General features: G+C 38.8%; 1 protein-coding gene across 1 annotated transcript in view; it reads left to right on the top strand.

The window, feature by feature from the left end:
* The window catches only part of LOC101726659 (phospholipid-transporting ATPase FetA-like), a gene marked incomplete at its 5' end in the record, with an annotated part of 67,427 nt that overhangs the window by 9,684 nt on the left and 30,575 nt on the right, over window positions 1-27,168 (top strand). Inside the window, 9 exon segments of the mRNA XM_087183554.1 lie at window positions 270-368; window positions 1,863-1,924; window positions 5,527-5,599; window positions 5,948-6,018; window positions 7,673-7,755; window positions 8,643-8,801; window positions 11,365-11,453; window positions 13,399-13,595; window positions 17,641-17,857. Of these exon segments, the coding sequence (XP_087039680.1) occupies window positions 270-368; window positions 1,863-1,924; window positions 5,527-5,599; window positions 5,948-6,018; window positions 7,673-7,755; window positions 8,643-8,801; window positions 11,365-11,453; window positions 13,399-13,595; window positions 17,641-17,857 (1,050 nt within the window).

Here is a 27,168-nt window from a genome sequence, read left to right as displayed (position 1 = left end):
CTTGTACATTTCATCATCAGGGAACAGACATCCTTCTTCCATCAGGACAAAGGTAGTGGAGTTCAGAACAGATAGGTGGCATTGAACAGACTTTTCTTCTTTACTTACATTTTGAGGGCTATAAGCTATATAGCAGTAGAAAGCAACTTGGATTGTTGGATTTATTATGATTCTAGGGAGGTGAAAATAGTGGTGGGGTAGGGAGATGAGAGACACATATAATCCTTTAAGTTGTCTGACCCTAGATTCTCTTTCTTTCCCTCTCATAGTTGATTCCCCAGATTTCCTCCTTGGCAAGTTACACAACTGTGATACCCCTAACAGTGGTGCTGTCCATAACAGCCATGAAAGATGCCATCGATGACATGGTAGATTTTCTTCCTTGGCTTCTCTCACTCTACCTAGTCAGGCTGTGGGCAAGAAGACTTCCCAGATGTACCTTATGCTAAGAAGCACTGAATGAAAAGAAATGTTTCCCTTCCTTGTTCCCTTATCTATCCCAGAGGGATATGTAATAATTCCCATAGCCCCATGACTGGTGCTCTGGGGCTGGAAAGGTGTAATGCAAGGCCTTGTTGCTGCCATCTTTTTAGTCCTCCTCCAGCCCTCCTTCCCTTTCTTCTTTGATAACCCACCTTTCATTAGCTTTCTCGAGCTTCACTGTTCTTCTTCCTCTGTACCTCCTTCTCTCATTTTATATTTTCTCCTTCTTTCCTGACCCCTGCTCCCTCTTTCTCCTATTCTTCCTCTTTCTTCTCTCTGTCTCCACATTTCCCTTCTCTCCAATTCTCCCTATCTTTCTTTCCAACTTTCAATTGTATTCAGCATGAACATCTAGGAGCCCTTTGGTTTTAGAAAGCCTCATGACATAAGCAGAGGTAACTCCTTTCCTGGCCTTGGAAAGAAAAACTGGCTCACAGTGAGTGCTGTAAAAGGGAGGCCCCAGCCCCACCCCTGCTAGTGGGATTTGGGAAGCCAGTCCATGCAGCTTCCCCAAGAAAGTCTTTTGGATTTTGCCAAGATAGATTTTTAGACCAAAGTTTGAGAGCTCCTTAACTTTATAAAATCTAGGATTAGCACATGTGGACATGTACATTTCAGTCACAACTCAGATGTGCAAAAATGTAACTATTTCTCAACAATTGAACTAATTTTAGCTCACAGCCATACACGTACCCTACCCCTAATCTTTCCAGTGACAACTAAAAACTTAACTTGCCATTCAGGGTAACCCAGCTGGTTCAGAATTCAGTCTCTTTAACATAAACGTTGGAACAATTCTGAATTTTAACAAATTCAGGATTCTATCTGTCCCCATCCCCATGGTCCTCTTTTCCCAAGGAATGAGCTTAACTGGAAGGGGGCAATTCAGGCATGCCCTGAATTTGTGCTCCTGCTATTTGGCCTTTGAGTATTTATTTGCCCCTTTCCTCCCTGCATCTGTCTTCTGTAGAAGCTTCTGTATGTCAACCATGGATGGGGCTGGGGCATGAGTATGTCCAAGAATATGAGGCTCTCCCTGCTCCTGCCAAGGACTATGGGACTCTAGTCCTCCCCGTCACTATGTACTCTGTCCTCTGAGTCTTTGACATACTTGTTTGTTCTCATTCCCCACAGCCTTTGGCTTTTGATATTAACAACAAGATTTTGTTTCTTTCTTCTCCCTGGGTTCTTTTTCTGACCTCCTTTCCCAGCCCCCAGGAGACATCATTCTTTTGGTCTGGTTGGTAGAAAGACTTTGAGGTAGGGGAAAGGAGAATTAGAAAGAACGGAACTACATTGGACAATATTCCAAAATGTTAAAATTCTATGTGCAGTTTGCTATGTGTCCATTTCCTGAACATTTTCTTGTGTGATTTTAGAAAAGGCACCAAAGTGACAGTCAAGTTAACAACCGTCCTGTTCTGCTTCTGGTGAATGGCAGGTAAGCTCTTTTTGGGAAGCCAATTAAAGCAGGTCTACTCCTGGGAGAGAGTCAGCCTTGCTGAGGCTTGACATGCTGGGTCTTTTGGAAAGGCAATTCAGAACAGTGAAAAGAATCTTAGATTGGTCATAAGAAAAATTCTAGGTATCATCTAGCGTATCTTGAAATTATAATATTATTTCAGATGTCTATAAAGTGGAAATTATATTCTCTACCTCAGCTGATGCCTGTGAAAATAAAAATGAAATTATATATTAAAGCAATTAATAAAGATATTAATATGCAGGGCGGGGGATTTAGCTCAGTGGTTCCGGCTCCTGCCTCACAAGTGCAAGGTCCTGAGTTTGATCCCCGGTACCAAAAAAAAAAAGATATTAATATGTAAGTGATTATTAACAGGTTAGTATAGAGACATTTGTCTTCAAAACAATGGATTCTGAGGCTGGGTGTGGTGGTGCAGCCCTGTAATCCCAGCACTCAGGAGGCAGAGACGGGGATCACCTTGAGTTTTGAGGCTAGCCTGGGCTGCATAGTGAGTTCAGGGCCAGTCTAAACTACAAAATGAGATCCTGTCTCAAAAAAACAAAAACAAACAAAAAAAAAAAATAGTGGATTTTGTTATGACTTACTCGCCATTCTAGTATAGCCTTTGGTCAAGTTATCTTTCCTGTTGCAATCTAAATAGTCTCATGTTGACCTCACTGCTGTGGTGCTTGGTCACAGCCATCTAAAGTGTTGGCAGAGCTGCAAGGGGGCAAGCATATTCCTATACAAAGCAAAATATGAAGACTATCATAAGAGGTACAACAAATTATTATAGCAAATTATTATTATAGCTGGCAAGGGGAATCAAGGAAGACTTTCTAGAGAAGATGACATCTGGACCAGGCTTTAAGGAATGGGAAGAATTCAACACATAGGCACTGTGTGAAAGGAAGAGTGACCAGTGTGAGAAGAACCATGATTCCAAGAAAGTGCAAACTTGAAGGAATTCAAGATTGAGGTGCAGACATTCTCTTGGTGGCCTTATAGAACACCTAGTAGCTATAATTTTTATCAGATTATCTGAAGTTCTTAGGCATATAATCCTGCTATTTATTGTGTCTGCTGGTTGTTACTCATAGTGGGTTGTTTCCTTGGGGGTTTGAACTTTTAAAACCTTTCATATGACACCCAAAAGGTCAGTTGTAGTTAAGAAGAAGGGAAATAGAAATAAAAAGAAAAGACAGAACTGAGTATGTTTGAAACTGGGCAAGCTAGGGAGTCGCTGACCAAATGAATTTACTCTCCTGAGTATCTTGAGTACTTGGGTTGTATAACATTACTGGAGAAGAATTTGTCACAGAGTAATTTTAGGATGGGAGTTAACCAGCAAGGCCCTGGTTAGATATTGTAAAAGGTATCTGATTAATTCAATATGCAGAGGTGAGGTTTATTATTAGAATGGTTTCCTTTCCAGAAAGCAACTTTCTTTTTCTGGAATCCACTGAGAAGTCCTGCTATTTAAAAAGTTTCCCTGTTTAGCAAGTTGCAATTTTTGTCATTTTTCATTTCTGAGTAATTATGTTTACAAGCATATGTTTAATAAAAGAGCTTTTTGTTGGGAATTCTAAGTAGCCTGAGCCAAAGTTGCATCCCCTTCAGAGGGGTTTGTGTTTGCTTTTGCCAGGGTTTCACCTGCCAACCCTTAATTTGGAGGAAGTTTAAATGTGAACGCCATACCATAGGAAGTTTCAAATGCTCAGGAGACTGACTCCCCACCCAACCTGTAGGATGTTAGACAAACTGTCTTACAAGTAGGTTGATATATTTTTTAGACTTCCCTTTCACTATTGGTGTTGTCCTTTAATGTTTTATGAGGAGTTGTTCCAATCCATTACCTCTTAAGATTGTAAGTCTTCATCTTTTGTCTATCTGGAGGGAAATTACTAGATTGTTAAAACTGGCAATCCCCTTGCCCACCCTAGGCAAGAAGATCTTTAGACCATACTTACTGTTCCAGATTTCATTCTCTTTTTTCCTGGCTCCTTGCTTTATGCCAAGTATAGCCTTGCCTTTGAGAAAGTGCTGGCTTTATTTTATCTAGTATTTCTAGGTATTTGTAATATTAAAAGTACCAATGTGTTATAGAACTTCAGGAGGTACCATTCATACAAAACAGAATATAATATGAGTGGTCTCCCTTGAAGTCAAAGTATTTGGCTTCTCTAGCTCTCTGATACATTTTCTAAACCATAAGCTAGGGTACAATGCCTGGAAATCTAAAATGCACTTAAGGCACAACAGGAGTCCATATTTTAAATCAGTAGGAGTATCTTCCCCTTTCCAAAGTCTGGGACACATAGTTGTTAAAATGTCTAGGAACAAATTGTAATAGTCTGGCAGCTTCTTATGTAATAAAATATAAGAATTTAAATCTCCAGGAGAAGCCAGAATATTATATAGCATTGCTCTCTCTTCACGTTTCACTGGTGAAAATAATGGCAGGTAGAATGCCAGAGAACCCACAGAAGTAAATGTCAGATCAAAAGAAAATAAAATAAATATTCAGATGTCTTTCTTCAAGGCTTGTAGCTACCAATCTTCAGTACTATCAGAAAATTCTCTAAAAGAGTGAGTATATATTAAAGGGATTTTTTGTATAAAAAAATTGGACCCTTCTCAAAGAAAAGGTGTTCTGAGAATCCCTATTCCTTTGTGTATCTGGCAAAATGGTGGTGTATGTCATGGTCCACAGGAGACAAAGCTGTATTCAAACATGAGATGGAGAATGGTTTCTAAATGTGCCCTCTCTTTCCCAGCTCTATGGGTACTTAGCACAGTAGAACTGTTCAAGGGGGTAATGTTTCCAAAATACTATGGCAATCTCTACATCCTCTTTAGTCCCTTTTCAGGGAGGAAGGACTCACAAATCATATACAGTTGGAGAAATTGAGTACAAAAAGAGGAGGGAAGAGAGTCAGTATTATTGTAGAATCCACTCACACTGCCAGGCTGCCTTTTATGGGGAGTAGGCATTTCAAGAGTCAAAGGCATTTTAGTTTTCACATAAGTAAATAAATTTCATACAGCCATGTAATAGTGTACATCTCAGCTATTAAAAAGAATGAGCCACAACTTGTATAAATGTTCTCCAGGATATATTACTAAGTGAAAAAGTACAGAAAATTATATATTTAGTGTACAACTTTTAAATGTATATATTATATGGGATTTTATGAATTGATATTTTCTAGAAAGAAATACAAGAAAATGTAGTGGCCACCCTTGTGGAGCAGAACTAAAGGCTGTGGACAGAGGAGACTCTAATTTTTCCTTTTACATATTTCTTTACTATTCAAACTATTTCACTTTTAAAATTCTTATGTGCACATATATCTATGTATACTTCTGTAGGGTTCTAGGAAACTCTTTTAGCCTGAAGAGAAATAGGCCCCATTCTTGACTGCAGCAAGGATGCATCACAAACCAGTTTGGTCCTCCTGGGCCTTGTCTTTGTTCATCTCAGCCTCCTTTGTTGTTTTGTTTTTTGTTTCTTGATTATCAAAACAGAGCTCTGGCAAAATTCTCAAAGCAGACATTCAAAGATCATTTTCTTACAGGATGGAGGAGGACAAATGGATGAATGTCCAAGTAGGAGATATAATCAAACTAAAAAATAATCAGCCTGTTACAGTGAGTACCTCTCCTGGCTGTGGCTTTTTGGTTTTTGGCTTGAGTGGGAATTAGGGACCCTTAGGGCACTTCTGCTACCACTATTCCTGGTGACATTTATCTGTCTCCCTTTGCATTGAAGATCAGCAACACCTACGATAAAAGCTTGTTCTTATACCTCTCTCACCATAGCTATAGGTAAGTGTGAATAGCTTTGGAAGAGGGTAGCAGTGATAAGTCCCAGACAAAGAAAGTAAAACCAACTCTGTAAAATAGTTTGGTGAATATTTTTTCCTCAGGGATGGCTTTGGTCACACTGTGATGCTAAAAGCCTATTTTTCTCATCTTCTCTGGCTTCTCTTATCACAGGCAGATATACTATTGCTCTCTAGCAGTGAGCCATACAGTCTGGCATACATAGAAACAGCAGAACTGGATGGGTAAGTGTTCCCTCCTGATACTTCATTAAGACAGTTTTATCCAGCTTAGAGTGGCATCTCACTGAGAGCATGATACAGGGAATTAACCTTATTCTCAGATAAAAATGAGAGTATATGAGCCAGAGAATCTAGAACTATCCATTTGAGAGAAGACAGGAACCCAGATCCTTGGGACCTTTAAGAATAAGACTGGGCCGGGAGGGCTGGGGATTTAGCTCAGTGGTTCTGCCGCCTGCTTCACCAGCACAAGGTCCCAAGTTCAATCCCCAGTACCAAAAAAAATGAAGAAGAGGAAGAAGAAGAGGAAGAGGGAGAAGGAGAAGAAGAAGATCAACTGGGTCCAGAATCTGGGCAAATAAACTTTATATTCTCCATCTCTAAACTAGAAACATTGTGTGTAGCTGTACAGTCAGCCCTCCATAACCATGGGTTCTTTATCTGTAACTCCAAGGCCCACAGATTAAAAATATTGGAAAAAAATTTATATCTGTACCAAATATATACAGATCTTTCTCCTTGTTTTTCCCTAAACAATATAACATAGCAAGTATTTGCATAGCATTTACATTGAATTATAAATTGCCAGGTGTGGTGGTGCTTACCTGTAATCCTAGCTTACTTGAAAGGCTAAGGCAGTAGAATGCTGAGTTCATAGCCACCTTGGGAAACTTAGTAAGACTCTATCTCAAAATAAAATTTAAAAACAGATGTGGGGATGTAGCTCAGCACTCCCTGGTTTCAATCCCTAGTACCAGAAAAAAATTAAAAGTGATCAAGAATTTATTTAAAGTATACTGAGGGTGTATGTAGGTACTGCACACATATTGTGCCATTTTATATGAGGAACTTGAGCATCCATGGGTTTGGGTATCTGGGGGAGGGGGGTTAGTCCTAGATCCAATGCCCTAGAGATACTCAGGGACAGCTGTATTCCATAATGCTGAGTAGTAGAAAAGAGGTTAATTGAACCATAAATTTTCAGAATAGAGTTCTAGAGTTTCTGGGGAAATGTGAGTGAGGAAAAATTATCTACTGATTCAAAAAAGCTAAGGTCTTAGGAGGATCAGGGTCATTTTCAGAGAGCTCATCTTGCAGAGTTTTACATCAATCTGCATTCTTAAAATTATTCCTTTGGTGCCTTCAAGCTTTTTGAAATCTGCCTTCTATTTTGGCTGTGTCTCTATGCATTCCTCTCTCAGCAAATGGTTAATTACAGGGCCCTTCTTGGGCTCTGTTAATGTTTATGATGTTGGGAGTATGTTTCCTTGGAGGTGTATACAGGTTCTTACTAGAATCTACTCCTTATTCTTGTAGGGAGCAGGTGCCACCCCCAGGTCCCTTCATGATGTCTTTTCAGCTTTTCCAGTGCATCTGACCAGCTAAATCTCTGGGTTAGTTAAAGTAGTGGTGATGTGTTACAGGAGGTGAGGGGAGAGAGGGGCAGCGAAGGGGCTAACATTTGGCTCCCTTGCAGAGTTATCTCACCTCAGTACTGCCCATGACAGCAGGGAACTCTTACAGCTCAAATCCATGGCCCAGGCTCTGCTGGAAACATCTGTTTTCTAAAACCCCATGAAGAAGTAGGAGAAACTGGTCCTATGCTCCTGTTGTACATATGGCCTGTACTCTAGTGATCCTGTGTTCTTTACTCTAGTGAAACCAACCTGAAAGTGAAGCAGGCCATCTCAGTTACCAGTGATTTGGAAGATAATCTGGAGCTGCTGTCTGCTTTTGATGGTGAGTTAGAAAATAAGATTACGCACCCAAAGTTTCATCAGTAAAGAACTGGCTAAATAAAGTATGGTACATCCATGCAGCAAGTTCTACACAACTCATTACAGAAATATGCAAGTTGATATTTACTGACATGGAAAATATTTATATCATACTAACAGGAAAATACAGATGACAAAAGACTGCATAGTATATATCACAGAAACCTGTTTGAGAAACATATGATTGAGTATATTATAGGAAAAAAATGGAAAGGATATATTTCAAAAGGTTAATAGTACTTTTATCTAGACAATGGATAGATTTTACTTAATCATTTTAGCATTGCATAAATATTTATAGGGGCATTTAGTTTATTAATCAGGAAAAAATCAAACTGTCTCCATTTTTTAAAAAATACACCTAGTTTTTTTTTTTTTTTTTTTTTGGTACCAGGGATTGAACTTGGGACCTTGTGCTTGCAAGGCAGGTGGCAGCACCACTGAGCTAAATCCCCGGCCCTATGCCTAGCATTTTATTGCTTTCAGTCCTTTTTTCAAATTCAGAGACCAATCAATCTGACAGACTAATGGTGATAGGTTATCGTGTAAGTTTTTCTCTTTTCTGGATGAAAAGGGGCAGGGGATTTAGCTCAGTGGATTCGCTGCCTGCTGCGCAAGTCCAAGGACCCAAATTTGATCCCTGGTACCAAAAAAAGAAAAAAAGAAAGAAACAGAATTATTCTTCCTTGATGCCCAGAAACCTTTGTCTGCTTTTCTCAAGGGAGATCGAAAAATGTGATAGTTTGAAAGAGAGGTTTTCTTTCTGCTTTTCTATTGAGCCTCCTTCCATTCTGTTATGAAAACCTAAGATTACAAAACAAGGACTCTTACTTCTTTACTTTTCTGCAGGAGAAGTAAAGTGTGATCCTCCCAATAACAAGTTGGACAAATTCACAGGCATCCTGACCTATAAAGGGCAAAAGTATTTACTGGACCATGACAAGCTGCTGCTCCGAGGCTGCATCATCAGGAATACAGATTGGTGCTATGGCTTAGTGATTTATACTGGTATGTTTCCCTGCAGCCACAGCCAGATTCTGCCTGCTGGAGTCCATTCATAACCAAGTTGGGAGTATTTAATTTTCAGGATGTGGATATGACACTCAGATAAATATAGATATAGATATAGATATGTCTACTATGGATAGATAGGATGGTAGATGGATGGATTAAGAAAAAGCTTATTTCTTAGAAAAACTTTTTCCCCTGAAATGCACTGCCAGCATATCAGCTCCACCTTCATTAGAAGTCTTTGTGATGGGGATGTAGCTCAGTGCTGTAGTGCGTGTCTGGCAAGTGTGAGGCCCTGAGTTTGATTCCCAGTACCAAAAAAAAAAGAAGTCTGTGTTCCAAGACCACAGAGCATTCTTGAGTCTTTCCAACCATATCTGGACACAGAGGATACATATAAAGAAAGAACAAAATAATTAGGATGTGAAAGGGGAGATTATACTTTGGATTACTCCCACAGTGAAAGAATAGAGGCAGTGTTTATTATGGAAAATAATGTAAAATATAATCTAAAGAATTTGTATCAAAGAGAAGGCACCACATTAGTAGTGGCCTTTCTTCAGATAATGTTTAGAGCCACAATCCATAATACTTAGCAAGAGATTTTCCTGGGCTGTTTCAGGAAAATAGAGGGTGCATTTATGCCATTCTATGCCCTCAGGGACAATGGGCATTGATGACTGTATTAGTCAACTTTCTGCTGTTGTGATAAAATACCTGAGAGAAACAACTTACAAGGAGGGAAGATTTATTTTGGCTCACAGTTCCGGTGGTTTCAGTCCATGGTCACATGGCCCTGTTACTCTGGGACTATGGTGAGGCTAAACATCATTGTGGGAGTGCATAGTAGAGCAAAGCCACTCACCTTACAGCAGCCAGAAACAAAAAAGAGAAGAAGGGGTCAGGTCCCAGTACAGATGTTCCTTGTTTAACAACCTACCTGGTTTTGTTTTGTCTTTTTTGGTACCAGATATCGAACTCAGGTCCTTGCGCTTGCGCAGCAGGCGTCAAAACCACTGAGCTAAATCCCCAGCCCAACAACCTACCTGACCTGTTTAATGACTGGTCAGACTTACAACCCACCACTCGGCTTATGACCCATCTTTTTTTTGTACACTTCTGTACATCTTGTTTATAGAGCTTCAGTGTCTTTTTTGTACAGTATACTTTGTTTATACAGTACTGTAATTTTTGCTGATTGTATAGTACTGTATAATACAGTACTGTAGTTTTATGTTCTATTATACATTACTGTATTGCATGTAAGAGTTATGCAAATAAAAGCAAAGTCATTGAATTGGAGTTTCCTGTGACCATTTCTTTATTCTGAATATTGTACATACTATATACAATTCCTCATTAGTGACCAGTTCATTTAACATCTAGCAGGAGGAATATAACTCAGTTGTTAAAAGAAGAGTGCTGTAAACCCTTCAAGGGCACACCTCCAGTGACCTAACTTCCTCTAACTAGGTCACACCTTCTAAAGTTCCCACCACCTCCCAATAGCACCATCAGCTAGGAACTAAGCCTTCAACACATGATCTTTTGGGGGATATTTAGGATCCAAACTATATAACACAACAACCACGATAGTAGGAAGCATCAAAATGGATTTACCAGAGAGAATACTATTCAACTCAGGTTCCCAGAACTCCTCTTCTAGAAAGTCTACTCCTAGACATGGGGCTCCTATTCTTCTTACTTCTGTGGAAAATAAGGGTACCAAGCCCCAGGGAGATACATTTTAAGGATCCTGGTGGGTATGGTCCCTAAAGCTTCTAGGTTCTGTGCCAAATTTCTCAGGATTTCAAGCCTTTCAAGAAATGTTTCAGAGAAAAGAATAGTGTTTGCTGTATACCAGGAAGTTGTAATCACTGATGAAATTTCTCCCTTAGAGTACATGTAAGAATAACGATCAGATGGTAAAGGGCCAGAGAAATTGCTACTTACAGTTTCTTTTAACTCTTTTATGCTTTCTTGCTCTGCAGCCATATCTCTAGTAATTTGCAACTGTAGTCCCAGTGGCTATTAAAACTTCTTACTTCTAACTATTGTCTGCTCTGTCACAAAAAAACAAGGGGCCACTCAGCCCCAGAGAAGCCTCAGCTCCTCATTTTCCACCCCAGGAGAACACTCCCTTTGCCTCTGGCTTCCATTCCCAGTTAGAAACTAAATATAACTTGGCCCCGCACTGGGGACCCTCTAAAGAAGACAGAGATCTCTTTATCAGAAAATTCATTCCCTAATCCAAATAAACCAAATGGTGATGAGTAAAGCTTGTGATTCCTGACTTAACTCATCTAGGAAAGGTGGAACAGAGGTGCTGCAAAGAGAAGAATCAGCATGAATACACTAGTAAAGGCAGTTGAGACTACTCTTAGAAATTAATGTTTCTGTCTGGGTTATTGACACTAATGTGAGCTCTTCTCCAGGTCTTTAACCCCTGGAATTACCTAAGAGGTTAGACTAGGTGAACATAAATATACCTTCAACCAAACTTCAAGCCTCTAAGTATATTCGGGGATTCTAAGGTCTCATGGCTCCTTGTTTTACTTAGGACCAGACACAAAATTAATGAAGAACAGTGGAAAGTCCATCTTTAAACGGACACAAATGGACCGTCTTGTGAATGTCCTTGTGCTCTGGGTAAGTTAGACTTTTTCCCTGTATTTCTTTACAAATAGACATACCTTCTACAGAAGTAGCTCCTATTTCCAACTTGGAATTGAGTTGTTAATGATTTTCAAGCCCTATTATTTCCTTAGAGGGATCTTAGGGTCTGCTGCAAGGAGAACAGAGAAGGTCAAATGGCCTTTGTTCTGACTTCCTCATCTGAAGTTCTTGATTCTAAAAGAGCAGCTTCATGTTTATCTGTCTAATAAAATTTTAGTTGGAAAAATAGGGAGCTCATCTGCTAAAAATGAAATTTGAAAAGCACTATGACATATAATCATGTCCACCAAATCTCACCCAGTAACCGCATCCAATTTGGATTCTGGGATCTCTGGGTAATGCACAGTCCTCTCCAGCTGATCTAAATATGGTTTCTCTTGGTCTTGAGACAGGGGAGGAACTTTTTTATTCATTACTCTCAATGATGTCCAGCTCTACCCTTGGGAATTTCTTCCCCATTCTTTTTATCCTCCTTGGACAACTCTGAAGAAGAGGTTGGGGGATCTGCTCTTCTTGGGGACTGCATTTTTCACTACCTGCTGCCTACCTGGTGTTGCTTTTTTTTTTTTTTTAAGGCTTCCCAACCAGTCACAAGCTTTAAAGACTGGGTTTATGGTAACTTTAGTAATATCACCCTTCCAACACCTACCAGGATTCTAATTTGTTTGCTCCCAGTTAATTCCACATGCCAGTAGCCAACCTACCCCCCCACACACATACACACAAATTCTTTCCTAGGCATAGTTATGAAATTTGTCCTATTTCTGTGTTTCGTTAGACTTCATACCCTACTCTCTCCATTCAGTAGCAAAAAGTTGAGGCTATCTGAAGTAATAGTCATGGGTTAAAATGCATTGCCTTTAATCCAAATTTTGCCTCAAGCTGTCATTTTTTTCAGCTGAAAAGAATCACTAGGCCTTGTTTTCTAAAGGTCCCAATATCTTCCTATTTATTGTCTACAAGTTATAGTCCTTTGATGGCCTAAATTTCTTTACTCTGTTTCTTTTCATTTGTGCTTATATATTGATTGGCCAGTTCTCTCTCTTGGTCAATTCTTCTTTTTAAAACTTTGTCAGAGGGCCGGGTATTTAGCTCAGTGGTTCCAGTGCCTGCCCCACAAGTGCAAGGTCCTGAGTTCAATCCCCAGTACCAAAAAAAAAAATTTGTCAAAGGCAGCCAGTAGTAATTAATATACTAATACTCCAATCCTTTCTAACCACTTCCTTTAGAGCTGCAGGTTTGGTAAGCACACAGTCTACCTTCCAGTTTTAGTTTTTCCAGATTAGTTACTGTTTACATTCTTGCCATCTTTCCAGCCTTTTATTTTATTTTTTATTTTTCCAGTATCAGGAATTGAACTCAGGACCTTGCACTTGCCAGGAAGGCGCAGTACCACTGAGCTACATCCCCAGCCCTTTCCAGTCTTTTATATCAGTTTTCTTTACTACTGCTACCCCCCCCCAATTGCTAAGCCAATATCACACATATTAGATTTTTTTTTTAAAGTGGCACCTCACTTCAATAATGGAGTGATTGAGGATATGTTTCAGAAACTCTGTCTCCTACTCAATAGCTAAATGACTTTGGTCAGAACATTTTTCCACTCTCAGTATCAAGTTCCTCATTTATTGTTAAGAGTATTATAATAAATAAATATTAAATAAATAACCTAGCAGTTCCCAGCACTTAATTAGTACTTAGTATATTTTAGTTATTGTTATCTCTCAAAACCCCAAGGATGTCTCCTACTGAGCTTTCTTTTCTGTTCTGTGTCCTGTTTTCAGGGCCTATAAACTCTGTGACCTCCTGACCTTCAAGGAGAGACAGACTTCTTGTTGAGCTCCAGAAGGTAGAACTGAAGCAGTATATACCTTGGATGAAATGTTCATTTAATTCATTTTTGTTTTGTTTTTTATAGATTTTCCTGCTTTTAGGCATCATGTGTTTTATCATAGCAGTTGGTCATGGCATTTGGCAGAGCAAGATAGGCTACTACTTCCAGATTTTTCTGCCATGGGAAAATTATGTCTCTTCATCAGTCATATCTGCCACACTCATTTACTGGTCCTACTTCATTGTTCTCAACACCATGGTGCCCATTTCCATCTACATCAGGTAGGCTTCTTTGATTATATTAGGTTATGGGGGAAGGTTGACTTCTTACTTCCTGCTTAATTCTCCAACAAGAGTATGAACTTTAAAAAACCATATGCTATGTGCCCTTTAATTCTTTACTTTCCACAGGCTGGTATGCAAAACATTCTCAGAAATATCTAGAGATTGTATGGATGCTTTCTATCCCAGCATACTGTACTAGATATTATGTGGTTTATACAAAAAGAAAATTATACCTGCCCTCAAATAACCTGTGACTAAATAAGACATACAAACAATTAGAAAAATGTGGTAATGCTAACACCTGACCAGGCAGCTGCTACTTACCAACCAATGAGATAGACTCTAAGCATTCATTCATACGTCAGTCAGTCAGAACTTGGAATGTATTTCCCACAGAAACAAGTTGCCAAATAGGTGTGATTTTTGACTCAAGTTCAGTTCATAAAAGTTGGAGAAGAGAAAGGATACATTTCTCCTTTTTCATAAGCACCTTGGACAAAAATTTGAAATAGGTGAAGTAAATCTTCACTGTACTCTTACCTTCCTTTTCTAGGTTTAGCATTCCCTGACACATACACAGACCCAAATGTGTTTTAGTTTCCTCCTTTCCAGGTTTTCTAAAGCATGGGCTATGACATCCTAACTCAGAAGGCACCCTCCAAATATATAACTATATAATATAACTAAATTATATTCTTTAATAGTTATTGAGCACCTACTATGGGTCAAGCTAACATGAATAATAAAACATGCCTTTCTTGGTTCTTCTTTTTTTCCCTTCCCTTGCCCTCCCTTCACTCCCTCCACTCTTCCCTAATTGCAAAGACCTTGTTTCCATTTTTTTTTCTCTTTTCATATTTTTTCCTTTCCCTTTATTCCCTTCCCCTACCCCTCCCAATTCCCCTGGTCTTTTAGACCTTTTCTTCCTGTTACACAATATCAGTTATACATTTTTTAAATAACAACATTAAGATCTAGGAGACATTACCACAGATTTTACAGAATTTAAAAGGACATAGAAAGCATATTACAAAAATCTTTTTTGAAATAAATTTGACAACTTCTAAGAAGTACCTTGGAAGACAAATTAATGAAACTAACTCTGGAGGAAATACAAAATTTGAATAGCACCTATTAAAGAAAATATATTCCTAGCTTGAAAACCTACCTATATGACAACAGCAGGCTCATAAACATTTTAACTGATAAATTATATCAAACAATTAAAGCAGAAAAAAGAAGGAACACTTCTCCCCTCATTTTAGGAAATCAACATTGTGCTAATCCTAAAATGGGATAAAGATAATAGAAGAAAAAAGTATGAACATAGATAGAAATTTGTTTAACAAAACAAACTATTGGAAGTCAGATCTGGCAGGATGTAGAAAGTGGTTTTGTTATAGGGATGGCAGTATTGGTTCAGCATTGGAAGATCCACCTCCAAAAGTCATCATTTAAACAGAGGAAAGGAAAAAGCCATATGATCCTGTCACTAGTTGGAGAAAAAGTATTGGACTAAATTCTACTGTTTATGGTAAAAGCTATCAGGAGCCTAGAAGTAGAACAGAACCTTCTCAACAGATTAAAGACATGTACTCCACACTTCCAGCGAGAATGCCTTATATGAATGGAGAAGATACAATGCTTTCTCCTTAAGGTGGGGAACAAGGGCAGATATGCTTTCTCTTTATCTGTCCATTAAACTTTGAAACCTAGTCCCCAACAAATTAGTCTGGCAATAAAATGACACAACTAGGATAGGATTGGCATGGCAGAAGCAAAATCTTTATATGTAGATGAAATGATCATCTACAGAGAAAATACTAAATCTCTAGGAGCCCCTAGAACTTGTACTTGAATTTAGCAGGATTAGAAAACACAAGGTATATATAAAAATTCAGGTCTGTGTATACTTGCTATAAATGAAGAATTGGATATTGAAATTTAAAAGTTATGTAGGAGTACAAAGGACTTAGAAAAGTTAAAAACAAAAACAAAAACAGTGTTGGAAGATGTTTAGTACCTAATTTTAAGACTTCTTCTAAAGCTACAGTAATCAAGGCAGTGTTGGTGTAAGGAAAGACATATAGATCATTGGAATAAAACAGAGAATCTACAAATAGAACCACACATATATGGTCCACTGAGTTTTGAAAGATTATTTAACATTAGCATTTTATAGAGTATAAACTCAATTCAAGAGCTGAGGAAGAGATAGTGTTTGCAGCAAATGGCACTAGAACACCTGGTATCCATATATAAAAAATTAACCTCAACCCCTTTTTTTCCATACATGAAAATAACTTGAAGGGATCTATGAACCTAAATAAGAAAGGCTAAAAGTATAAAACTTTAAGAAGAAATTATAAGGGAAAATATTTATGAATTCAGGGTAGGCAAGAACTACCTAGGACATAAAAAAACATGATGTATAAAAGAAAAAAATTGATAAATGGGATTCCATCAAAATTTAGAACTTTAAATGACATCATTAAAATGAAAAGTAGTCCTTAAACAGACCATATTTACAATACATATAACCTATGACCAGAATATATAAAGAATTCTTAGAGCTCATTAATAGACAACCCAATTAAAATGTAGACGTAAGAAGATGATAAATAGCCAGTATAGCACAAGGAAAGGTGTGCAACTCTAGAATCAGAAAAATACTAATCAGTACAATAATAAGATTGAATTATACACTCATTAGGGAGATGAAGTTAAAAGTTTTAAAAGCCTAAACATGCCTTTCTCTAGAGAAGATTGCAATGTAGCTATGGAAACAGATACATAAATAATTATGGTACAATATGAAAAATGATGTAATTGAAATGAGTGTATAGGAGCCTTGAGAAGGAATAGATTAGTTCTGCCTGGAGAAGCTTAGGAAAGTTTGCACAAAGATAATAATCAAGTTGATATTTGGAAAAAGAGAATAGGGAAGGAGCATTGCAAACAGAAAGCTCAGTATGTACAGAGGTATGGAGGTTTTTAAAAAGCTAGTTGGATGGTAATTTGGGGTCAGGTCCAGAAGATCCTTAAATTACAGGCCAAAGAGCTTGGATTTTATCCTAAAAGCCATAAAAAGCCAGCCAAGATTTTTCTAAGGAAAAAAAGAATGTGATGGGCCGGGGATTTAGCTCAGTGGTTCCGCCAACTGCCTTCAAAAAAAGAATGTGATTCGATGTTTGAGTTTAGAGAGTCCATGATGGTGGCTGGTATGGTAAAGGCTGGGCAGGGAGATCCAGCTCCAAAATTGAAGATCATCAGTAGAAGACTCCATCAAGCTCCTCTTTCCTCAGCTCAGAGAAAAAAATACAGGCTTCTTAATACTGCTGTCTCAGACAGAGATTATGAATAAAGCAGTTTAACACACATTAAGTATGGATGATGACAGCAAGCAGTCCCCTAAAAGTCTTTACTGTTTTAAAATGGAAAATGCTTGTTGACGATAAAGAATCCATAATGCATGTTATCTGCAGCAGACAAGGACTATGACAAAGGCATAGGCAAATCCACGTAAAAAAAGAGGCTATCTCAGGGAGAAGACTCACCACAGGTGGGGTGGCTTGCCTGGAAATTTATCGGAGAGTCAGCCCATAAACCATGTCTGACTTCACAGATTCTTCCCTTCTTCTGAAACAAACTCTAAGTATGACAAGTTTCTCTCTCTTCCCCACATGACAGCAATAATAATCCTTTAATTAGCCCAATGTTTCCTTTTATAAGTTAACTATTCAAAAATTTTTAAACTGTTGACTTTTCTTGGACACATTTTGGAAGGAGAAAGAGTGAAAAAGGCTATGACTCAGATAAGACAGATTAATCAAGAATACCTGGATCCAGGTGGTAAAGCCTTTCATGATGAGCTGGCTGATGGGAAAGGTCCTTCAGAAAGGTAGGTTCCCAGGGAAGATACTCTGATTTTCAGATGCTGGCCCTGAGCTCCCTGTAGGAGCTGGACCTGTAAAAAGGAAACCAACATAATGCTTTGTTTTGTGCTACTCTGACCAGGACCCTTCGTTTCTTTTCTCCCTAGTGTTGAAATAATAAGACTGGGGAATAGTTTCTATATCAACTGGGATCGGAAGATGTTTTATGCACCAAAGAACACCCCTGCACAGGCTCGTACTACCACCCTTAACGAGGAGCTTGGCCAGGTCAAATATGTGTTCTCTGACAAAACAGGGACCCTGACTCGGAACATCATGGTCTTCAATAAGTGTTCTATCTATGGAAAGCTCTATGGTATGCATGTTTCACCGTCTTCCTGAGCCCTGGATTTCAAGAGTAAACTAACTCTTAGGCCAGGCATGGTAGCATATACCTGTAATCCCAGCACTCGGGAGGATGAGACAGGAAGATCTTGAACTCCAGGGCAGCCTAGACTACATAGAAAGTGCCTGTCTCAAGAAAAAAAAGTAATATATTAGTTCTAAATCTATAAGCTTCTGAAATTCACATTTGCCTCACAGTTTTTTTATTCGTTAGGCAAAGACCACCTAGCCCACTCATTTCTAACTTAAAAGCATTTATTTAGTACCTTGTAGATATAATCCATTGTGTTAGGCATTGAGAATAGCAAGATGTTTAACACTTAGTCTCTGTCCTCACAGGAGTTCCCAGTTTCTTAGGGAAAAACAACACTCTCAGTTCATTTTCATATTAAATCAGAAGGGTGTTGCCAAAAGGGTACAAGGAGACAGGATGAATAAGTTTTTGAGATCTATTGCAGAACATAGTGACCAGAGTTAATAATAATATATTGTATATTTCAAAATTACTAAAAGTAGATTACAGATGTTCCTACTACTAAAAAAAATATATAGGGATGGACATGTTAATTAGCTTGATATAATCATTCTACAATGTATACATATATGAACATCACATTGTACTCATAAATATATACAATTATTATTTGTCAATTACAAATAAAAATTAAACAAATTTAAAATAGATGGAGCAGTCAGTATGTTACTGAAGCTACTAATCTCCCGATTCCCTTTTAGACCAATAGTATTAAAAGAAGTCATAATAAAAAATAAATTAAACTGGGCCGAGGATTTAGCTCAGTGGTTCCGCTGCCTGCCTTGCAAGCACAGGGTCCCGAGTTCAATCCCCAGTACCAAAAAACAGAAAATTAAACTAAATTAAATTAAATTAAAAGAAGCCCTCACAGGGTGATCATTGTCTCCCAGACCCAATCCCTCATTTATCTTATGTCTTAGGCATAGGTGTCTCCTGGTGATAGCATGTGAATAGCCATGCCCAGCACCTCAGCCAGCAGAGGAAGATGATCACATCAGAAAAGCTAGAGCTTATGGGATGTTGTTCTGGGTAATGGAAAGTTTTGAAAGCAGAGAGAGGTTGTAGTAAGACAACATTGCAAATGTACTATATGTTCTTAAGTTGTATACTTGAAAATAGTTGATTAAGCCAAATTTTATGGTGTATAACTGTAGTCCCAGCAGTCTGGAAGGCACAGTCAGGACTTCAAGTTCAAGCCCCACCTGCGAAACTTAGCGAATTAGTGAGACTCTGTCTCAAAATTTTAAAAATGAACTGAGGATATAGCTCAGTGCAAAGGCCCTGGGTTCAAACCTCAGTACCACAAAAAATAAATTAAAAACAAATAAAATAAATAGCTAATTAAACCAGGCATGGTGGCATACTCCTATAATCTCAGTACTTAGGAGGCTAAGGCAGGAGGATTTTGAGTTCAAGGCCAGCCTTTGCTACTCAGTGAGTTCAAGGCCAGCCTGGACTCCATAGTGATAGCCTGACAAAAAAATAAAAACAAAGTGATCATGTATTATGTGAAATTCACCTCAGTTTTAAAAATTAAACATTTTAAATTAAAAAGAACTATAGCATCCCAATATTTCCTAATACTCTTGCCAAATAAGTTTTTGTATGTATAAACATACAAACAGGTTATTTTGGGGTGAGTTGATTTGGATTAGGATTGTAATTCTCTGGCTCCTTGTAAGACTTCACCACACACTAGGTAAGGTTGAAAAGTTCTGTGCTTGGAATCAGGACTGTCTTCCACCCCATTCTGTTTATCCTCTATCCTGTCCAAGAACCCTAAACACTGTATACTAGTTTCACATATAGCCTAGATAACTTTTCTGGCTGGCGGCCTTGCTGAGCTTGGGAGTTTCTCATAGATCAGGTAACTAATCTCTAGGGCTACACCTCTAGCCTCACTTAAGACAATAGCAGGGACCCAAGCAGATGACCTCTTCTTGTCATTGACTTACGGAAAGCATCTTACTGGGGTGTTGAGGGTTAGGTGCCCTGGGGGATTTAAGGCAGCTTGATTACAAGTCTAGGATGGAGAATCAGAACAAATAAGCTTTTAAAAAACCCTCCTTTATATTGCCATATGGGGCCCAGGGATTTAGCTCAATGGTTCCGCCACCTGCCTTGCAAGCACAAGGTCCCAAGTTCGATTCCCAGTACCAAAAAAAAAAAAGCCATATGACATAGCAATTCCATACTTAGGCATCCTCCCAAAATTGAAACAAGAATTCAAACAGATGCATGCAAATGCTCATCATAGCATTATTTACAGTAGCCCAAAGGTTGGGAATAACCCATATGTCCATCCACTGATGAATGGATTTTTAAAATGTGGTATCTAAATACATTGGAATATTATTCAGCTATGAAAAGTAATAAAGTTTTGATACATGCTACAACATGGATGAATCTTGAAAACATTGGGTTTTTGGGGAGTTGTTTTTTTTTTTTGTACTGGGGATCAAACTCAGGACCTTGTGCTTGCAAGGCAGGCAGCAGCACCAGTGAACTAAATCCCCAGCCCTTGAAAACATTGTTAACTGAATACTCAGACAAATATTATATTGTGCCAATTATATGAAATACCTAGAATGGGAAAATTCATAGAGACAAGTAGAATAGAGGTTGCTAGGGGGTAGGAACAAGGAGGAATGGGAAGTTTCCATTTGGAATACCTAAAAAGTATTGAAACTACATAGTGGTAATAGTCACAAACATTATGAATATAATTAATACCACTGAATTTTACACCTAACACAGCTAAAATAATAGGTTTAGTGTTCTATATTTTTTTATTTCTTTTTTACCACAGTAAAAAAAATTAAGCTGGGCATGGTGGCATACACCCGTAATCCCAGCACTCTGGGAGGCTGAGGCAGGAGTATGGCAAGTTTGAGCTCCGCTTGGGTTATTAGTGACTTAGTGAGACCCTGTCTCAAAATTTTAAAATAAAAAAAGGCTGAGGATGTAGCTCAGTGCAGAGGCCCAGGATGCAATCTCCAGCACCACTGGGTGGGTGGGTGGGTGGGTAGGGAACCCTCCTTTAAATCTCTTGTTAACTCTCTACTCTGTTTTATTGACCAATAGGTGGTTCCTATGACACGGGTGGATCTAAGGTGCCAGACTCTAAGGTGAGTGAGTACAGCTTCCTGGGAAACACACATGGGAGCTGAATGAGGCTGTGCTACAGAGAAGCATCTTTAACACAATTAGGACTCTAGCCCTGAAATATTAAAGCTTTTATTGGCCTCAAAATATCAGAAAGTGGAGCTGGGGGAAGGTAGGACTAGCTCACTCTAGAGCTCTGGCCCAGTATGCACAAAGCCCTGTGGAAACTGTATGGTAGACCTACAAGTATTTTTTTTAAATTTTATTTTATTGGTACATTTTAGGTATATAATATAATGACATTCATCATTGGAAATTTGCATCTTTACATAATCTCTCTGGGTTCTTATTTTTCCCCCGTCCCCTCCCCTCCCTTCAACCTCTCCATCCCTCCCTATTTACAAAGACTTTATTTCCATTTTTTCATTTTCTCATATTAATTCCATTCCCTTCTTTCCTTTCCCCTACCCCTCCTACTTCCCCTTCCCCTTTGCCCCTTTTCTTCCTATTTCACATTATCTGTTATACATTTTAGTCCTTATTTACACTTTCAGTTTCTCACACTAGAGAAACTATTCGGTATTCATACAACCTACAATTATTTATTGCTCAATTTTTCTGTGAACCTAAAACTGCCCTAAAAATAGATTATCAACTAAAAGTAAATGGGTTTCAGAAAACAGCCTATTAACCAGAGTTAACCAGCAATACTATGTTTTATATTTTTTATTCGTACTTAAAAACATACTCAGAATCTTCCTTAGTCCCATATTCCCCCTAGCCATTATTAGTCTTCATCGGCCAATCCAAAATATTTTAGGGTCTTTGAGAAAGTGCTAAAAGTGCAGGGAAAATGAAACAGACTTGTTCCCTAACTTCAAAGAATTGGCAGACTAGAGGAGAAGCTGTAAAAGAAAGCAGGCAATTACAACAATCTCTAATTCCTCACATTCCATTCATTTTTCAACCCTTCTGTGTAATCAGATTCTGTCCTATTGTATCCACAAACTACCCTAGCCAAGGTCTGATTTAATCCTATCCAACTTCTCTGCAGACTTTAACATTGGTGTTTTTGGTTTTGGTTTGGTTTTTTGGTGCTGGGGATTAAAACCAGGGGTACTCTACCACTAAGCTATACCCCAGCCCTTTTTATTTTTTAGTTTGAGACAGGGTCTCACTAAGTTGCCCAGACTAGCCTAGAACTTGTCAACCCATCTTCTTGCCTCAGCTTTCCTAATTTTTTTTTCTTTCTTTTTTTGGAACTGGGGATCAAACTCGGGTCCTTGCACTTGCACAGCAGGCAGCGAAACCACTGAGCTAAATCCCTGGCCAGCCTTCCTAATTTTAACACTCTTAAACTCCACTTTTTCTTAAAAGTCTTGTCTCTTGGTTTCTGTTAAATAATAACCCTCTTGTTTTTCCTTCTCCATTGCTTTTTCTCATCTCTTTGCCGTAGGTACTGATGGTCACCAGGGCTCTATTATTGAACCACTTCTCCATCTATACAGCCTCCCCAAATAATCTCATATATTCATATGGCCTTAATTACTTTCTACCTACTGATCTCCAAATCTATATATCCCAGGAACCCTAGCCCCTTCCCATCTATAGCCAAGGCTAAAGTTATCCTATACAAAACTGTCATAGCTATGTCTCAACAGCTCCAAGAGTACCTTTAATTCCCATCTTCTTCCCTCTGTTCTGAATCCACTTCCTCTCAGCTGACATCCCTAACCCACCCTTTTGTCTCATACCTGGATTAGCCCTTCAGTCTTGTTTATCTTGCTGGTTGGCTTTTAATTTTAGAGTTATCTGTGAATGCTGCCTCTCAGATCATACTGTAAGCCAACCCTATCCTAGTCTTATACCCAGCCAGGCTCAATGTTCTTGCACATTACTCATCTGAAAGAGGAGGTCAGAAACTAGCTTGGATCTCTTTCCTGAGCTTCAAAACTATGTATCCAATGGCTGCTTTTATTACTACCTGTCCAGTTCATGGTCAAAAACCTTCTACTCCTGCTAGATATCGTCTTTCAGTGAAGAATCTCACTGTCTATGTAGAAGTCCAACTGGGAAATATAATTTTTTGTGTGTGGTACTGGGGATGGAACCTAGGGCCTCATGCATGCTAAGCAAGAACTCTACCCTGAGCTATATCATCAGCCCTATAAAATATTAACTTTTCCCCTTTCACTCCTCATATCCAGTCCTATCAATTCTAGCTCCCCATTTTTCAAGCCACCCTTTTAATATTTATTGTTACTACTTCCTCATTTCTTGTGAATCACTGAATAGACTTCTAACGGCTTTCCCCACTTCTTATCTTGCTAGTTCCAATATATTTTCCACACAGACAACAGAGGACTCTCTGAGACCCAAATCTGATTGTGTCACTTCCAGGGGAAAATTGCTATGACACCGTGTTGTCAACAAGATGGTAATACAGGATCTGGCTCTTGCCTTCCTCACCAACCTTGTCTTTCATCCCTCACTAGCGTCTAGTTTCAAAGAATGTGCCAGTTTAAGTGCCCAATTCTAGAAAAGTCTCAAGGGTTGCTGTGGGTTATGGCTTGTGTTTAGATGTCCCTCCAAAGCCTCATGCAGTCATAGGTGGGGCTTTTTCAGAGGTGGCTGGATTTAGTGTGTGATTGATTCATGGTTCAATACTAGGATTAAGGGCACTTGGATTAAGGGTGGGTGATTACTAAATTAGGCCACTGATTGGTTTGACACCCACCCTAAGCCAGGTAGCCTAGATAGAATATAAAAGGGGCAGAAGGAAGCTGTGATGATCACTGTCTTCATTACTTTTCTCTCATTGCTGAGACAAAATACTCAACACTCCAAGTTAAAAGGGCAGGGAGGGTATGGATTTAGCTCAGTGGCACTGTGCCTGCCTCAAAAGCGCAAGATCCTGAGTTTGATCCCCAGTGCCAAAAAAATAATAAAAATAAGTTAAAGGGGGAAAGGTTTATTTGGCTTATAATTCAGAGGTTTCAGCTCATAATCAGCTGGCTCCAAGGCAGGGTGGCACATGGTAGAGAGGTATTACAGAGGAGAAACAACATGAGTGCACAAAGAAGCAAAATAACAGCATCTTTCTGCCCTTTTCATCTAATTTAGAGTACTTAGGGTGGGTAGCACTCACACCCTTAATCCTACTGCCAAGGGCCTAGCCCCACCATGAATCAATCACACACTCTAGACTCAGCCACCTCTGAAAAAGCATGAGGCTTTGGGGGCACATCTAAACACAAGCCATAACAGTCACTTCTTGGTTTGCTTGCTTGCTTTTGCTATTTTCTGACTGCCATGAACTGTTTCTCCTCTGCAGTGATCCTCTACCATGCCACCCTGCCCTGGAGCCAACTAACTATGAACTGAAACCTCTCCAAACTATGAGCCACACAAACCTTTCCAGCTTTAACTTTGAGTGTTGGGTATTTTGTCTCAGCAGTGAGGAAAGAAACTAAGTCATTGTGTAATGGCTTATCTTATATTACTGAACCCATGAGCCACAGAGCTCATACCTATATAGTTGACCAGGTCTAGTGCCTGGCTGTGAACCTGACCATACTTCCTCTGACAAAACTCCCTCCAGATGAGAAATAAAGAGCCAGGCTATGTGTTGGTGGCACATATCTATAATCCCAGAACTTGGGGAGGCTGTGGTAGAAGGATTACAAATTTGAACCCAGACAGGGTAACTCAACAACTTAGCAAGACTCTGTCCCAAAAAATATTTTTAAAAGGCTGGGGATGAGTCTGAAGACCTAAGTTTAATACCTGTACCACAAAAGAAAAGATAGGAAAGGAGAGGAGAGGAAAGGAAAGGGCCAGACCAGTATAGCTCACTACAGAATTTCCTTTCCTCAACATAGCACAAGGAGGACAATTATATCTAGAGTATTGGGCACCAGCCCAATACTAAATTGTCCACTGATTGGTTTGACAGCCACCCAAAGCTGGATAACAGCACAACCACAAAGAACTGGAGAGCTGAATAGTGAAGCCTATCTGTAATTCTAGCCACTCAGGAGGCTGAGGCAGGAGGATTGTAAGTTCAAGCCCAGCCTGGGCAACTTAGTAAAATCCTGCCTCAAAAATAGAAAAAGGGTTGGGGATGTAGTTCATTGGTAGAGCACTTGCCTAGCGTGTGTGAAACCTTGGGTTCTATCCTAGCATCACAAACAAAATAAAACACCAAAAACAAAACAAAAAACCTGGAGAAAGATCCTTGAGAGTTTTTATATGGGCTAGAGAAATGTGTGAATAACATCATGTGAAATGAATATTTCAGTTTTTAAAAGATTATTACAGTAAAAGGCACATTACCATTAATCCCACTCAAAATACTCCCCTTTGCTTCAAACACACTTATCCCATCATTCTAGTTACTTTCTGAAGCAGTTCTGGAAGTCCTCATTCATGATGTCCTCAGTTGCATTGTCTTGGCTGCCTCCACCTCCTGAATTGATACAGATGTTTACCTTTCATGTTCATTTCAGCTTTAGGGAAAAGCCAGAAGTTGCACAATGCCAGATCTGGTGAACAAGGGAATAAAAACACACTGTAATGTTTTTATTTGTCAGAATTGCCATAAATTGTTGATCAGAAAATATAGTGAATGCTGATTTTTTTAAAAATTTGTAATAGTAAAAGTCACATTGCCATTAACCTCCCTCAGAATATTCCCTCTTGTTAAGCACTTTTATCCCATAATTCTTGGCAATATCTCTTTCACTGTAATGAAAATTTTTAAAATTTATTTTTTTAAATTTTATTTTATTGATACATTTTAGGTATACAATATAATGACATCCATCACTGGAAATTCACACCTTTACATAATCTCTCTTGGTTCTTATTTTTCCCCCTTCCCCTGCCCTCCTTTCAACCCCTCCATCTCTCCCTATCTACAAAGACTTTGTTCATATTTTTTAATATTAATTCCATTCCCTTCTTTCCTTTCCCCTAACCTTCCCACTTCCCCTTCCCCTTTGCCCCTTTTCTTCCTATTTCACATTATCTATTATACCTTTTAGTCCTTATTTACACTTTCAGTTTCTCACACCAGAGAAACTATTTGGTATTTACACATGTGTGTCCTATGTATTTCACTTAAGAGTATTGCCTCAATGTGCATCCATTTAGCTATAAATGTCTATAATTTCTCATTCTTTATGGCTGAGTAGTACTCCATCTTATAAAAAAAACCACATTTTCTTTATCCAATCTCCAGTTGATGGGCAATTGCATTGCTTCCAAGTTTTAGCTATTACAAATTGTGCTACTATGAACATGGGTGCACATATATCACTGTGCTACGATTCTTTTAATTCTTTGGGGAAAATACCCAGCAGGGGAATAACTGGGTCAATGGGACTTCCAGTCCTAGTTCTTTGAGGTATCTCCATACTGATTTCCACAATGGTTGCACCAGTCTACACTCCCACCAGCAGTGGAGCAGTGTTCCTCTTTCCCCACAGCCCCGCCAGCATTTGTTATTGCTTGATTTCATGATAGCAGCCATTCTTTCTGGAGTGAGGTGGAATCTCAGCATTGTTTTCATTTGCATCTCTCGAATGACCAGTGATGTTGAACATTTTTTCATATGTTTATTTGTTCTTTCTTCTTCTTTGTCTGAGAAATGTCTGTTCATTTCAGATGCCCATTTTCGGATTGGGTCTTTAAATTTGGGAGGTCTGATCTTTTTAAGTACTTTATAGATTCAAGATAGGAGGCCTTTGTCTGAGGAACAGCAGGTGAAGATTTTTTTCCACATTGTGGGTTGTCTCCTCACACTACTGGTAGTTTCTCTTACTGTGCAGAAGCTTTTTAATAAGAAGAGATCTCACTTGTTGATTGTTTGTGCTAGTTCACAGGCAACTGAGGTTTTGTTCTTAAAGTCTTTTCCTACACCAGTGACCTCAAGAGTTCTACCTAACTTCTGTTCTAGCCGGCTCAGCGTGTCTATTTTAATATTTAGATCTTTAATCCATTTAGATTTTAGTTTAGAGCATGGTGAGAGATATAGGTCTAGTTTTAATCTTTGGCAAATTGAAACCCAATTTTTCCATCACCTTTTATTAAAGAGGCTATCTTTCCTCCAGTGAGGGTGTTTGGCTCCTTTATTGAAGATGAGATGGCT

The sequence above is a fragment of the Heterocephalus glaber genome, unplaced genomic scaffold, assembly GCF_053883595.1.
Source record: "Heterocephalus glaber isolate CG9 unplaced genomic scaffold, H.glaber_assembly_v1.0 deba00001481, whole genome shotgun sequence".
Lineage (NCBI taxonomy): Eukaryota > Metazoa > Chordata > Mammalia > Rodentia > Bathyergidae > Heterocephalus > Heterocephalus glaber.
The sequence above is the reverse complement of the archived record's forward strand: the minus strand, read 5'-3'. Positions and strand labels throughout refer to the sequence as shown.